The sequence below is a fragment of the Gossypium hirsutum genome, chromosome A13, assembly GCF_007990345.1.
Source record: "Gossypium hirsutum isolate 1008001.06 chromosome A13, Gossypium_hirsutum_v2.1, whole genome shotgun sequence".
NCBI classification, from domain to species: Eukaryota; Viridiplantae; Streptophyta; class Magnoliopsida; order Malvales; family Malvaceae; genus Gossypium; species Gossypium hirsutum.
This window is the reverse complement of record NC_053436.1, coordinates 5,334,515-5,350,689: the sequence shown is the minus strand read 5'-3', so window position 1 is coordinate 5,350,689 and position 16,175 is coordinate 5,334,515. Positions and strand designations below refer to the sequence as shown.

The 16,175-nt window shown below is 33.6% G+C and overlaps 2 protein-coding genes across 2 annotated transcripts; one reads left to right on the top strand and one right to left on the bottom strand.

Moving 5' to 3' along the window:
• The first annotated feature begins 1,609 nt into the window (after positions 1 to 1,609).
• On the top strand, positions 1,610 to 2,299 carry LOC107894283 (40S ribosomal protein S16-like). Its single transcript, XM_016819562.2, has one exon. It carries the CDS (start codon positions 1,683 to 1,685, stop codon positions 2,121 to 2,123), a length of 441 nt encoding a protein of 146 aa, XP_016675051.1. The 5' UTR covers positions 1,610 to 1,682; the 3' UTR covers positions 2,124 to 2,299.
• Positions 2,300 to 10,190: 7,891 nt separating this feature from the next.
• LOC107894282 (caffeoyl-CoA O-methyltransferase) lies at positions 10,191 to 11,757 on the bottom strand. Its single transcript, XM_041084594.1, has 5 exons — positions 11,331 to 11,757; positions 11,162 to 11,241; positions 10,922 to 11,066; positions 10,703 to 10,834; positions 10,191 to 10,621 (listed from the first exon to the last, which is right to left on the bottom strand). Exons 1-5 carry the CDS (start codon positions 11,430 to 11,432, stop codon positions 10,328 to 10,330), a joined length of 753 nt encoding a protein of 250 aa, XP_040940528.1. The 5' UTR covers positions 11,433 to 11,757; the 3' UTR covers positions 10,191 to 10,327.
• Positions 11,758 to 16,175: the final 4,418 nt, after the last annotated feature.

The window sequence follows — 16,175 nt, the reverse complement described above, 5'->3', positions numbered from 1 at the left end:
GAATTGTAGACAACATAATAATCCTTCTCAGTATTTGAATCAAATGCTCACTTTGATTCATTTACAGGATTATGGACTCTTTTAGGTTATCTACTGAAGTAAATTGTCTTTCTCGCAATGTAAGCGTTCTTACAATGCCATTTATCTTCAGTTTGAACTGAGACAATCAATGAGCTAATATTTGTTTGTCACAATTTTGCTATCCATGCAAAATATAAAAGACATAAATATAAAAGGCAAAATAGTGAAATGTGAATTTAACTTTATTTATTTATTTATCAATCAAATAAATAGAAAACAGTTGCATGTTTACTACAATATGGTCACATTTCCCAACAATCTCCCACTTACCCTAGTGAAGTAAATGTGCCATGTTTCGTATTCTCATATCCTCGACGTGTTTGTTAAAACTCCTAGTTTCAAGAGTCTTAGTAAACGGATCCGTAAGGTTAACTTCAGAAGCTATTTTCATCACATCTACAATTCATTCGGCTATTGTCTCTCGTCTCAAGTGATACTTCCGGTCAATGTGTTTTGCCCTCTTGTGACTTCTTATTTCCTTAGTATTAGCTATTGCAACATTGTTATCATAATACAGTGTTATAGCTTTTTCCATACCAGGAATAACTTCAAGATCGAGTAAGAACTTTCCAAGCCATATTGTTTCTTTCTTTACTTCAAAAGTAGCGACATACTTAGCCTCCATAGTAGAATCAGCAATTCAAGTTTTTTTTATATACTTCTTCATACTATGGCTCCATAGCCTAGAACGAATACATTTCCCGACGTCGATTTCCTCGAATCTTTACAGGTTTGGAAGTCTAAGTTTATGTATCCACTAGGAGTAAGGTTCTCCTCAGAATACACAAGCATATAATCTCTGGTTCTTTTAAGATACCTTTATATATGTTTTACAACTTGTCAATACCTGAGAATTGGATTTGCCTAATATCGACTAACCATTCCTACTGCGAAACAAATATCTAGACGTGCACAAAGCATCGCATACATAAGGCTTCCAACTGTCAAAGCATATGGAACATTACTCATATTCTCTCTTTCTTCCTCTCTCTTAGGATAGTCATCTAAAGAAAAATGAAAACCTAATGTAGTCGGCTGGGCGTCTAATTTCGCATCAGTCATTACAAAACGTTTGGTATAAGTATAACACTAATTAAGTCATAATAACTTTAAAAACAACATAGATTAAACTAATTTTGGTGTTATCATATAATAATAATCTATGTAAAATTTGTGTATTATTATTATTTTAATTTACTCAATTATATTCAATGAATTAAAAGTTTCTTAATATCACTTTTGTTATTATCTAATAATAATTAATTATATATTAATGAATTATTATTTTATGTCAATTTGATAGTATAATAAATAATAAAAATTTAATTTGTTAATTTAAATTTTTTTCTAAATAAATATTTTAGATTACGTATATAGATATTCATATAAGTATTTGGACTTTCAAGCCTGGCTTGGGTTTTAATGTCTTAAATTGGACCCTATTCCTATACTAAACCCTGCCGAATTATAGCCCACAATAGGTCTTGAGCTTTTAAAACGCACCGTTTAGCCTTTCAGAAATCAGGAACCCTAACCCACTCCATATATAACTACTTTTAAGCCACTCTCATTTTCCATTCGCTAGGGTTTTCAACAAAAAAATGGCGGAAAGAGCACCGATCGAATCCGTACAATGCTTCGGCCGCAAGAAGACGGCGGTGGCGGTTACCCACTGCAAGCGAGGCCGTGGGCTTATCAAGATTAACGGTTGTCCTATCGAGCTTGTTGAGCCCGAAATCCTCCGTTTCAAGGCCGTCGAGCCAATTCTTCTCCTCGGCCGCCAGCGTTTTGCCGGCGTCGACATGAGGATCCGTGTTAAAGGCGGAGGCCACACTTCTCAGATCTACGCCATCCGTCAAAGCATTGCTAAGGCCCTCGTCGCTTTCTACCAGAAGTACGTCGATGAGCAAAGCAAGAAGGAGATTAAGGATATCTTAGTCGGGTACGATAGGACTTTGCTGGTGGCTGATCCGAGGCGGTGCGAGCCCAAGAAATTCGGTGGAAGAGGTGCTAGGGCAAGGTTCCAGAAGAGTTATCGTTGAATAAGATTTATGGTTTGTTCGCGAAACTTCGTTTTGTTTTACAAGAGATACTATGTTTATGTTCATTTTGAATTAAGTTTTGCTATGTTCGTGGATTAAAATTAGCTCATGACTGAGGTTCAGACTTCAAATGTTTGTTTTGCTTTTATCTTAATTTAGACTCATTCCCTAGGTTACATCGGTTTTTTATTTGATATATGCATTCTGCTTTTCATGTTTTTGTTTGGTTGCTCAACCACTATCTAGTTTTCCTTTAGATTGATCCGTAAGTGACAATCAGATTTGAATTTCGATTATAAGAAACGTTTTCATTTGATAGAAATGATGGTGAAGTGGCAGGGAAGAGTTTAGAAAGGGAAGATTCAACTACTGATATGATTTTGTTTGTACTTTTTACATGGGACGTAGCTATACTGGATGCTGTTTTGTGGGGTTTTTAGATGTTACGCTAGGTGTTTGATAAACTACCTAATCAAAGCTCTTTGAAACCTCGTCGTGCTTGCCACTTAATTTTCAATACCCTTAGAAGATTACAAACCTCAAAGATGATTCCCAGCGTATTTGGTTCCTTAATCATTGTATTTTTCCAGATGGCTTTAATGACAGGTGCATTGTGGGTTTATTCATAAATCGAAACTTTCCCTCAAATCCACTTCCAGTGGAAGATTAATAATCTAAATCAGCTCTATTGATTACACCCAAAACTGAAATCGGCTCTTAAAGGCATTAAATTTAAATCTAAAACCCTGAAAAGATCAAAACCTACTAATCAAATGTAATCAAGGTCCCTAGCAACGGACGGTCTTTTGCTTTTATTATTTTTGAATCCTGGGTTTTAGCACAAAGAGACATTGTAGTGATGGTACAAAGTCAGAATGGATAATTACCCGACGCTGGTGGAACCTTTTATGTGGCCAGGGGGCAGATGGAAAATTCTTTTTGCTTTTGTAGTTTCAACAACAGAGTTGCCAAAATCCCAGTAACTCAACACGCATGGGCATAGCATCAAGTGGCAGCCGCCCCCATTAAGGATGTTACAAATTAAAGCAGCGGCTGGCATGCTCATACGTGATGGTAGGGGCGAGTGGATTTTTGAAGCTTACAGACATATTTCCCTATGCGTTGTGGTTGATGCTACCTTTGGAATTAGTTTTATGTATTTACGAAGCATGTCATGACCAACCTACTGTTGTACACAGTAGTATATAAATATAGGACTCTCCTTAATCAGTTTGAACACTCCAAACTGATGCACACTTTTAGGGAGGGTAATCGTTACAAGACTCGGGAGCAAATTTTCAAATCCCTCAAATACGGATGCAGTAGGATCCAGTTATTATTGGTGTTTTTGTCAACACCCACCAGACTCTTCAATCCCTATTTATGTGCTGAGGCAGTAAGGGAACGTCATATCTTTAACTTTTTATGATAAAAATAAGGGTAAATTACACCAACAGTCACCCAACTTTGGGGTAACTGACAAAACAGTCACCTAGATTTTATTTCAGTTTCTTAACTTTCAAAAAGTAACAAAACGGTCCTTTTTGCCGTTTTTCGTCACAGACGTCACAATAAAGTGACGTGGCAGGTGACGGAGTCCTAGCTGTCAACCTTAAGTCTAGTTGGCCAGTTACTAACACTTTAACAATAGTACCAGCACCATTTTAGGGTTTGAGAAAAAGAAAAAGAATAAGAGGAGGAGGAAGAGAAGAAGAAGAAGGAGAAGAGGAAAAATGGATATGCCTGAAGTGATTCCGGTGTGCTATTGTGGAAACTCAGCCAAATTAAATACGTGTTGGTCCAATAACAACCTAGGTAGGAGGTTTTTTGGGTGTAAGCAATTCGGCAGTGGATTTCGAAAATCATGTCGATTTTTCAGCTGGTTTGATCCACCATTGACGCCCTGTTTAAGAGTTGTGTTGTTGGGTCTGCTGAAAAAAGTGAAGACATTAAAGGATGCAAGGAAGAGGGAAAAAAGAACCTGGTTTTTGGTGCTTGTAATTGTTACTGTTTTGCTATTTTCAAAACCTTAAAAATTATTTTATGTTAATTGAAAACCAGCTTATGTTTTGTAATTTTGTTGCTGGTAAATTGTTGCTTATGTTGGTATAGATGGTTGCTGTTATACACAGCTAACCATCTCATATTGTTTACAAAAACTTGAATGAAATGGAAAATTTTTGTTGATTACAAATTGTGTTGGAATATTTTTGTTGCTTAACATGTGTTAAAAATGGCTGCTGGTATACATAGCTAACCAGCTCATGTTGTTTACAAATTGCTTAACACTTGGTATACATGGCTACTGGTTAGAAGAGATAACAATTGATATGCAAATTGCTTAACAGTTAGTATACATGGCTGCTAGTTAGAAAAGATAACAGTTGGTATACAAATTGCTTAACAGTTGGATAATAAATAGCATGGATAAATTGCTCATATATTAAGGCCAAAATGTCAAACTATTTACTAAATGAATGAAGGGCAAAATATTGCCAAATTTTCTTACAATTCATTACAATTGAACAAATGTGAATTGTAGGGAAATTTATAAAAAAATTCAGTGACTATGCCTAAGTTCATCAACAGTAGCAATCATAGGCAAATTCCTAAAAAATTATCTGCCTAAGTTAATAATCAGTAGCAGGCAAATTTACACAGTTTTAAAAAGTTAACAAAATGCAGTCTGTTCACATCATCATCAATGGTCTGTCATGGATGACTCTTGAGTAAAAGGCATCCATCTAACAGTGGTTGTGGTTGATTTTCTCTTTAATGGGAGCTTTTGTCTTAGGGCAGCTTCTTGATGAGTTGGGGCAGTAGGTAGCTGAGTTGGGGCACCTTGTTGAGTTGGGGTACCCTCTTGCTGACTTGGGGTAGCCTGTTGCTGGGTTCAGACACCAACTTGATGTCTTTTAACCTACAAGAATAAAAGAAATGTGAAAAACAAACAAATTCATAGATAGAAATATACTATAAGTTAAGGCAAATTACTTACTAGAATGTTTTGGCCAACTTTCCCTTTGCAACTCCCCTTATTGTGGCCTATTATTTTGCATTTACTGCACCTCATCTCTACCACTCTCTTGCTCAACCTTTTTGTTGTTTGTGGTTCATCAGGTTCTTTCCTTCTCACTTTAGTAGGTCTGCCAGGTGGCCTTCTTAGTGGAGGAGGTAGTATTGGTAGCATGTTTAACAAAGAGGCCCATTGTTTAGGACCCCTTACTAGACATACAAAGTTGGAGTAAGTTTGAAGCTGGGTTTGCTTGGTGTACCAGGTTTGTACATAGGTCTCTAGGAACTCATTTTTTACATGAATGACAGTTAATGCATGCATGCAAGGGATGCCAGTAAGATCCCAATTCCTGCAAGAGCAGGAATTCTGAACCAAGTCCACCACATGTTGGCTGCTTGGACCATATTCAACCTAATACTTATCCCCACCAGCATGTGATGAAACACATCTAAAAAACAGTGAGCATGCTTGGTTAAAACATACAATGACACACACCCCCTAAAAAAGTAGTCACTACATGCATATTATAAAAAAAAAACTCATTGCATGCATATTAAAAAATAGGCAACACACCAACAATCATTGCATACATATTAAAAAATAGTCAACAGCTTTCCAACAATCATTGCATGCATATTAAAAAATAGTCAACAGCTTTCCAACAATCATTGCATGCATATTAAAAAATAGTCAACAACTTTCCAACAATCATTGCATGCATATTAAAAAATAGTCAACAGCTTTCCAACAATCATTGCATACATATTAAAAAAAGTCAATAGCTTTCCAAAAATCAGTGCATGTGATCAGCAACATTAAGTCAGAATATAGGCATTAGAAAGAATCTTTACCTTAATGAATCTTTTATATTTACATCGAGCTTTTTCTTATCTTTGGACACAAAATTCCTTTCCATTTATCAGCTTCTTCTTTCTTCTTGACAATAAGTAACATAATCTTGGTCCTTATTGTTTCCATCATGGTCAGGATAGGTTTACCTCTTGCTTCCAGTATCATCTGTCCATAAACCACATAAATGATTAGTGAATTGTTAATGATTAGTAAGAAACATAAAACATAGGGATTTACCTTGTTAAATGATTCAGATAGATTATTCACCAACATGTCAGAATGGCTCCTAATTAGGAAGTGAGACCTTGACCAGTGAATAGGGTTCTTCTTCTTCAACCAGTCATAAGCATGCTGATTGGTTTTTCTCAGTTCATCCATGGCATCATCGAACTCCCTTGTAGTGCTTGTTCTGGCAGCTTTCCAAATCAAATCTTTCAACTCCTTTGTTCAGAAACCAGCATTCTTAAAATTGGAATGTAGGTGCCTAACACAGTGTCTTATTTCTGCATTAAGAAACAACATACATATTGCTTCCAAAAGTCTCTGCAATTAGGAAAAAATAGTTTAATTCTTTGACAAACCCTAAATAGAAACAACATAAAAATATATATATAAATAGAGTTTTACCTTTTGTTTGTCAAACATGAAAGATATCTGGTACGAGCTCACAATTTCCAAGTCTATTGCAAGCAACTCCAAGAACCAAAGCCATGATACTGGGTTTTCACTTTCGACAGCAGCATATGCAAGTGGATAGATGCCATTATTTGCATCTATACCAACAGCTACAAGCATGTAGCCACCATAGTAGCCCTTTAAGAAACATCCATTTAAACCTACTATCCTCCTACAACCAGCCCTATAGCCATCTTTATATGCCTGCAAACAGACATACATCCTTTGAAACAATCTGTTATCCAAATAACAGATTGTTGTTGTTCCCTCATTTTGGATCCTAACCTCCAACAAGTACTCAAAATTTTCTCATATTGAGCCTTATGAGCTCCTTCAATTAATTCCAATGCCCTAAGTTTAGCCCTCCTACATTTGATTAGTGAGACCAAGCAACAAAAATCTCTTTTGACATATTGCTATAATGATTTCAGAGAATAATTAGGATCAGCAATGAATTTTTTTTATATTTTTCACCTATCCAAGCTGAGGTTACGTTCCTATTTTTATAGACTTTAGAACAAGTATGGTTAGGGTTTGAACTCCTAATTTGCCAAGTCTGGTCAATAGGGTCATTAGGGTTTAGCCTAGAAGCCCATATGAACCAAGAACATTTTTCATTGCAAACTGTCTTTAACCTTCTTAAATCATTTTTTGGAAACTTAATAAAATAACTATTCAACCTAAGATACTGCTTGACAGCTTCTTTTAGACTATCTTTAGACTTAAATAACATTCCAACCTTAAGTCTAGGATTACTCATGTCATTCTCTAAGTTAAACTCAGGCCAATTTTGGCCATCTGAGTTAGATTCATGTGCACTATCTAACCTTATAGAATCATCACTATCACACAATTCATTTACTTTTATACCATCCATGTCTAAACCATCTAAACTAACTCTTTCAGATGCATCACTATCACTACTAGACACATCACTACCAGACATGTTTTCTTCATTCTCATTAAAATTTTCATCAATTAAACCTGCCAAACAAAGTACTCATCAATAAAAACAGACAATATAGGCAAACACATTAACCATTTATGTCAGACAATAACCAATATAAAATGCCCAATAATTTAATACAAATACTTCTGTCATGCACATAGCAGACAACAACCAATACAAAAAATAATTTAATAATGGCAGACAACAAACACAACCATTTTTGTCATGTACATGGTAGGCAATAACAGGCAATAACCAGTTTGATAATAGTAGATATACACAATATACACAATAAACATCATGGCAGATATACACAATAAACATCAGTTTGATAATGCATTCATACAATGGCAGATATACACAATACACATCAATTTGATAATGGCATTCATATAATGGCAGATATACAAAATACACATCAATTTGATAATGGCATTCATACAATGGCAGAAACAAACAATAAACATCATGCACATGGCATACAATACAAAATCGAAATAACCCTAAATCGAAATCCATATCGAAATCAAAATCAAATTCTAAATCTAAATCGAGATCAAAATTGGAATCAAAATCAAAATCAATGAGTGTTTTAAAATTGAAATCAAAATCGAAATTAGAATCGAAATTAAAATTGAAATAGAAATAACCCTAAATCAAAATAGCACCATTGAAATCCAAAAAATTTAAAACTAAATGCAACAACTTACCCATTAAAGTAGACGTAACACCACTGGTAGCTTATTTTCTATTGCCCATTGTCGCTGGCAATAAAAAAATTGAATGGTTTCTGGTTCGTCTTCTTTTCTTCCCAAAAAAAATAGACAATCGTACCCTAAACCTTATACCCTGTTAATAGATTGTTGAACGAATTTCTAACCCTAAACCCTTCTTAATCGATTCCCGATTCAGTTTAAACCCTAAAACCCCTAAATTAGGATCGAAATTTCCCAAATCGATTTTTCTTTTTCTCCCCTCCAAATCCCCTTCCCTAATCTGTTTCTAACCCTAAAACATTACATTAACTCATAACCTTTACCCATTTTTTCCCTAAACCCGCCCCAATCAGCCGTTTTGCCAATGTGGCAAGTTAACTTGCCACATCAGCTGGTTAACTTGCCACGTCAGCAATCCCGTTAAAACCCTAACGACAATCGTTAATCGGTGACTATTTTGTCACTTTTTAATAACGTTGGTGACTGTTTTGTTACTTTTTGAAAGTTAAGTGACTGAAATAAGACCTAAGTGATTGTTTTGTCAGTTACCCCAAAGTTGGGTGACTGTTAGTGTAATTTACCCTAAAAATAAAATAAAAAGAAAATAAATTAGTTGAACAATTAATTCACCAAAAAGTCTATGTGGAATAAGATGCATGGTAGTATGTGATGTATTGGTATCGGTCGTACCGGCATGTACGTATTATTTTGGTCTTAAACTAGTATCAAATAGTTTATATTCTGTTTCGGTTAAAATTTTAGTCATTTCGATGTGTTCCAACTCGTTTTGGTCAATACTAGCTTATACCGGTACGTATCGACCCATATCGGTTGATACAAAATTTTAATATTTTAAACTAACTTTTAATTTTTTTATCACAACCATTTTGAATTTTCTATAATTATACTTAAAATTAAAAGCTATTAAATTAACTTATTGAACTTAATTAATAATTTTAAAACTTATATTTATGTATAAATATATTTATATGGATGTAATTGAGATATATTTGTTTTATATATAACATATAATATATTTTATCAAAGTAATATATAATTTATTAAAAAAACTAAAAAATTAGACTATATTTATGTGTGCGAGAATATTTAAAACATCGATAAACCCGAAATGATACATCGAAATATGCTAGTATCGATATGTACTATTACCAAGACAAAAACGATATGCCCATGGATACATAGTAGTTACCTTGAGAACAAGTTTCTCAAGATTGATTTCATTAATGTTGAATGTTTTCATATTGGGTGACCGAAATAAAACACACAAATAAACAAGGGATCAAAGGTGAAATTTATCCTTATTTAATTAATGTTTTGTTTTGTTTTTTTTAAATGAATTAATATTTGATTTTATGTTTTGTAGTTCTTTTGTGAACTCTCTGCTATTATGATGAAATTAAATATTTATGGAGTATGCAAGACACCATATTATTAGGGCAAAACATTTTATACCATCCATTCCTCAATTCATAGCTTGAGAAACTAACTATGACTTTTACATGGTAGATAATCATGTTTAAATTTCAAATTAAAAGTTAAACCATGAATTTGGTACCAATAAAGTGACTACTCTATAACAAGATGATAATGTAAATGATTAAAATGTAACATTTCAAATATAAGCGACTAAAATGTAATCGGAGTTAAACAAAAATAAATATTTTTATAGTTTACTTTTTAATGATTTATTTTGATGATAGTAATTGATATAATTGTAACTTAAAAAAAATTAAAGTGTTAATTTAAATAGATTGATGATTAAAGATCAAACAGTCTTTTAGTACGAATTTGAACCATATTATCTGATCTCATCTATAAAAAAAAAAGATAAACCGATATTCTTGAATAATCATCCACCATTATGATAAAAGAAAAATACACAATTGTAAGATTTGAAATTAAAAAGGAAGGAATAAAAAAGAGTGGAGTTGAAATTTGAAGACGCTCAAATTTGGACGGCGGCGGTAACGGTGGTTCATTTGAGGCGACGGCAAAGGGTGATTCCATCACCAACAGGGAGCATGCAGATCTCAATCCTAGGGTCAACAGCAAGAGCCTTGTTGAGTTCCAAAACAAAGTCTCTATAATACCTGACGTACTTCCTGAGCGGAGCATCAGGCGGCGCCACCACCGAGCCGTTCCATAGGGTGTTGTCGTAGCCGATTAAACCTCCCACTTTCACCAACTCAATCAACCTCTTATGGTAGTTTAAGTAGTTGTCCTTATCAGCATCCACGAATATGAAGTCAAAGGATCCGTGATTCTTTTCCTGCCATTCAATTTTCCCCTTTAGTATCAAACAAAAAAAGAACAAGAAAAATGGAGGGTTGGGGTTGGTGAAAAATTTTACATCTTGGACAAGTTCATCAAGAACTGGCATTGCAGGCCCTTCTTTGAAATCAATTTTGTGAGCAACACCAGCTTTTTGGATTACAGGTAGACCCAACTCGTAGTTTTCTCTGTTAATATCCATGGCCAAGATCTGCAAACATATTTTGAAATGAAAATGGCATTGATTTTCTGGTGTTGTTTTTGAAGGATTAAAAAAAAAATTCAAATCATTAGCTACCTTCCCATCATCGGGGACAGCAAGGGCCGTGGCTAAAAGAGAGTAGCCAGTGTAAACACCAATCTCCATGGTGTTCTTGGCATTGATCAACTTAAGAAGCATGTTCAAGAATTGGCCTTCATCAGCTGATGTTGTCATAAGGTTCCTGTTTTTTAAACCAAATCAACAATAGTCAGAATCTCCAACCCAGAAAATAAATGGGGGTGATAGATTTTAATATCTGAATCAAGAAATATGAACCATGGATGCTTGGCTGTTATCTCTCTGAGCTCTTTCATGGGTTCAGGCTCCCTAGGATATACACTTGTCTCCAGGATATACTGCAAAAAAAAAAAAACCATTAATGAAATCAAAGAAACTAATGCTAAAAAACATGTCGGAAGAAGGTTAAAGTTAAAGATGATGATACCTGGTAAAGAGCATCGCTTTGTAAAAGGCTCTTATGGCCAACTTCTTGGTGCCTACCAGCCTGAGACTGCTGCTGCTGCTCTTCTGTTTTGTTGGTTGCCATTTGCCACTACTCTTCTAAACCTTCTTTCTTTTGTGGGAACTGTGTATTATGCCTTTGAATGGTAACCACTAAATTTGAGCTGAAAGAGGGACATTATAGGAGCTTATATGGAAGTTGAAACTCCCGGTTGGACCAACCATTTCGGGTTTGCCAACCGGGTAGGGAGTTGGTGAACTCCCAAAACTCCTTTGGGACCAGTTCTGCACTCACTCTATGACCGCATGTGCAATGTGATGACTCAAATGGATGAGGTGACTTTATGCATGAGTTGTGACTTTCCTTATTAAGCTTTTGCAATATTATATTGATAACCAAAGGTAACAAAGGCATAGGAGCCTTGGACAAAATTGTTGGTTCATATGAAAAATGATACCCAAGTTGGTTTATTCAGCAATGTGTTGATTGGGGATGATAATGGTGGGATCCACCAATTACGGTGTTGGTTTATGTGGAGAGTTGGTAAGAGGGTTGGTTGGTGAAATTGGGGAAAATTAAAAGTTTTGAGGGTCAAATATTACTAAATTATTATCCTATGAAATTGAACACCGCGTTCGGTGAAGATAATGACAGTCCATTGCTTTGAGTCAAAGCTTTGGTACTCATTCACAAAATATTAATAATAAAATGGTACTAACAACCCCTTTTTCGTATTTTGAACATTATTATTCATTATTTTGCCCATATAAAATAAGGTTAAAAGATCATACGCTATTGTCGAGGGTATATCAAAAGTGTCTTGAGAGAGCATATGATTATTTTCACAAGCTAGTCCCTCTGCATTTTGGATGTGATCAGAAATTCTCAAATGGGATTTTCATATGATTTTACATTTAATCATGTGTAATGGTATAAATATGTATATGTTTAGTTCAAAAGTCCGTAGTTTATGTAAAAATATAGATTCGAAAAATGAATTTAAATAAAAATAAAGTTCATTTTTAAATTGGCCGAGCCTCAAGGTTTTTTTTTTATCTAGTCTGGCCTGACTGACCTGAATCTATTGTTTCGTTGATGTTTTGCTCCTTATATGTTATTATTATTTGGATATTGCATATTTGTTACTATTTTAGAGACATTTGTTTTCTAAGTTGCAATTACCTTAGTATTATTTAAGTATATAAATTTTTCTAATGTATTTTCAATTTGTTGGGAAATATTTATTTTAATGTTTTTAATGTATTTTATGTATTATATTTTTAAATTTTATTTTTACTACGAAGAGGTCAAATCGAATTTGGTTTAGCTTTTTTAATCTGGATCATTCTTAAATAGAACTTAGCCCTATTTTTCAGGTCAGGCTAACCCGAACATAAAAAACAGACCTTAAATTTAATATCAGTCCGACCGAACTCATAATCAATTCTACTTCCAACTTTGATTTTATTGATTTTTGGATAAGCTTCTTTTAATTATTCCATAAAGTGAGGTTATTGCATGATCAGGAAAAGAGGGTTTGAGGTCAATTTCGACTATCTTAAAATCCGACCGACCGAGAATTGAGGTTTGTCTCGGAGTTCTTCCAACGGATAACATTCTGTTTTTCGAACCCTTTCTTTTGGGGCAAGTGTGTTTGGTTTCGTGAAACTCAGTCACCAATCTTTTGTGGATTGTCTATTGGGATTTTAATTGGGTTGGACTTAATCCAATGGGCTTTTTATTCTTACCCAATAGAATTATTTCCCAATTTATTAGGAATAGAGGTTTTTAGGGTTTATTTATATTTGTATGATTTAAAAAAATTTATTTAAAGAAATCTATTAAAAAATTATTATTTAATATTGAAATTTTTAAAAAATCACAAGTGAGGGTTTTTTTTTGGTATTCCATTACTAATATATAAAATAATTATAATATTAAAAATAAAAAATATAAATTGATTAATATATTTAAAGATTTATACCCATATTTAAATATACCTAAAACATATAATATATAATATTATTATTTCAAAAAAATAAAATAAAAATTGAATAAAATTAGGGTACAACAACAATTATTATTTATACCCATAATCCTTTTTAACTCTTAAATCAAAGGAAAAATACGCTTAAACATACTCAAACTTGTGTCTTTCTAATTGTTATAAAGGTAAATTGCACCAACAGTTACTCAACTTTAGGGTAGTTGAAAAAAAAGTCACTCAACTTTCAATTTAGTAACTCAACTTTCGAAAACTAACAAAATAGTCATCACTCACCATTTTCCGTTATAGACATAACAGAGTTGCCATTTTTCATCCCCTATCACTGCTCTCCCATCCCTCTTCTTATTCCCCACCATCCCTCCCCCTACTTCCATCAACTTAGCTTCCAAATCCTTGTCCGGTTCACTCCTTACCGACATCTCCACCTTGTTCGAACTCCGTATTATATTGCTTCAACACAATTCCTTATCTGGGTATATCCCATCTTTCGCCAACCTTTCCACCTTACTAAACATTTACCTCAACGACAACTTGTTCACTTCAGTCACCCCGACATGTTTACCGAGTTAACCAATCTTCAAACACTGAGTTTAAGCGAAAACACGAAGCTGAGTCCATGGACATTCCCAGATGTATCCAAATCAACGAGTCTCGTCCAAGTTCAATTCGACAACACCAAATTATACGACACTTTACCTGATGTGTTCCAATCTTTGAACATTTTACAAAGCATAAGGTTGTCTTACAACAACTTGAACGACACATTGCTACCTTCTCTCACCGGTTCAATGATTCAAAATCTTTGGATCAACAATCAGAATGTTGGGTTCACAAGTACTTTAGATGTTTTATCTAACATGACAGATTTGCTTCAAGTTTGGGTTCATAAAAACATGTTCACTGGTCAGATCCCAGATTTGTCTAAATCTATGGGTATCTTTGATATTAAGCTTAGAGAAAACTTATTAACCGGTTTAATCTCAAGATCTTTAATTAATCTCTCTAGTTTGGAGAACATTTCATTGTCTAATAACAAATTCCAAGGTCCATTTCCAAAATTTCCTAACACGGTTGAGAACATCGTTGTTAACGGTACTAATAATTTCTGTAATAATAATGCTGATCCTTTTGATCCTCAAGTTACTACATTACTTGAGATTGCTTGTGGTTTTGGCTACCTTATTTTTCTATCTGATGATTAGTTTGGAAATGATGCTTGTCAATGGGTTTTTATTACTTGTGATTCACAAGGCAATGTGGTTACTGTGAATCTCGCAAAGAAAAACTTAGTTGGAACGATTTCATCGGCGATTGTGAACCTCACGAAGTTGAAGAACTTGAATATAAATAATAATAACTTAACAGGTTCAATCCTTAATGGTGGAGAAGAGGGGGTGAATGGGAGACAATCAGAGTAGGGGGAGGGATAGTGGGGAAGAGGGAGAAAGATGGGAGAGTAGTGATAGGGGGATGGAAAATGGCAGTTCCATTAAGTCTATAACGAAAAATGATAGCTCCGTTATGTCTGTAGCAGAAAATGGTTAGTAGTGACTATTTTATTACTCTCCGAAAGTTGAGTGATTGAATTAAAATCTGAGTGACTGTTTTGTTAACTACCCCAAAATTAAGTGACTGTTGATGTAATTTACCCTTGTTATAATAACAATGATGCTAATGGATAAATAAAATTGGGTGGATGTAAGCACAACCCAAAACTACACTTTTTTCTAAAACTCCTCGTTCAAAAACCAAAGGTTGGTTCGCCCAATTTCATCCCTCACTAAATAGTAATTTTCAAATTTTAGTTTTAATCCCTTTTTTATGCATAAATTTAAGATTTACCCATTATATTTTAATTTGATATAATTTGATTTGTGGTTAATCATTTCAGTCAAAATATTAATGTTTTCTTTTTTTTTTCTTCTTAAAAACATCATTTTCATGATGATTGATATTGTTTTTTTTTTCCTTCTTAAAATCATCATTTTCTATTCACCATGTTGACATAAAATTTTTTATATGGGAAGAGAGTAATTAAAAAAAATCCACCATCATATTATAAAAATAGAATATTACGTTATGTTAAATTAAAATATAAATAATAAAAATATCAAAACTACAATTTAACCAATTAGAAATAAATTAAACTGCCTTTGCTTGCTATATCATACTTGGTTTTCCATTCCAAATACCAATTAGTGTTAAATCCCTCTCACTATCTTTTATACAAACAAAGTTATTGAAGCTTAATTTAATCGGCATGAACATTATTGTCAATACAAGAGGATATGAGTTTGTATGCGCTGAAACGTATTATCCTTCTATTAAAGAATTAGGAGAGAGTATAAATAATTTTAAATATTATATAAAAAAATAAATATAATTAAAATAGATAATAAAATTATTCAAAAGATTATCCAAACATAAAAAAAAGAGAGAAATAAAACAAAAGGGAAATATGATAAATTGGTAATGCATGAAGGCTACGTGTAGTACAAAAACGCCTTTTCTCTACGGCTTAAGACTCCATCATCACTTGTGACCTCATCCCTCTCAACTACGTATATCGGTTACTTTTAGATGCAGTCAATCTATTTGAGTTACTTCCCATTTCATTTTATTTTTATTTAATTTTAAATTGTTGTGAAGAGTTAAAATTTTCGAGTCAAATTATTATGAGTTCAAAATCATTTCAGCTTTTATTATTTTGAGTCTTATTATTTTATATTATTTGTTTGGTCATTTTAGAGGAAGATTATTTCAAATTTTTGTTATGATAGTCGGTATCATATCAATCTATATGTGTTAATCTGGCTATA

What these genes read in the sequence shown, in the direction of transcription:
- LOC107894283 (XM_016819562.2), top strand. Translation starts at nt 1,683, where the DNA reads ATGGCGGAAAGAGCACCGATCGAATCCGTACAATGCTTCGGCCGCAAG.
- LOC107894282 (XM_041084594.1), bottom strand. Translation starts at nt 11,432, where the DNA reads ATGGCAACCAACAAAACAGAAGAGCAGCAGCAGCAGTCTCAGGCTGGT. An exon ending in AAAGCGATGCTCTTTACCAG is followed by an intron (nt 11,242 to 11,330) that starts GTATCATCATCT and finishes TTTTTTTTGCAG; the next exon opens with TATATCCTGGAGACAAGTGT. An exon ending in TTGATGAACTTGTCCAAGAT is followed by an intron (nt 10,622 to 10,702) that starts GTAAAATTTTTC and finishes ATTGAATGGCAG; the next exon opens with GAAAAGAATCACGGATCCTT.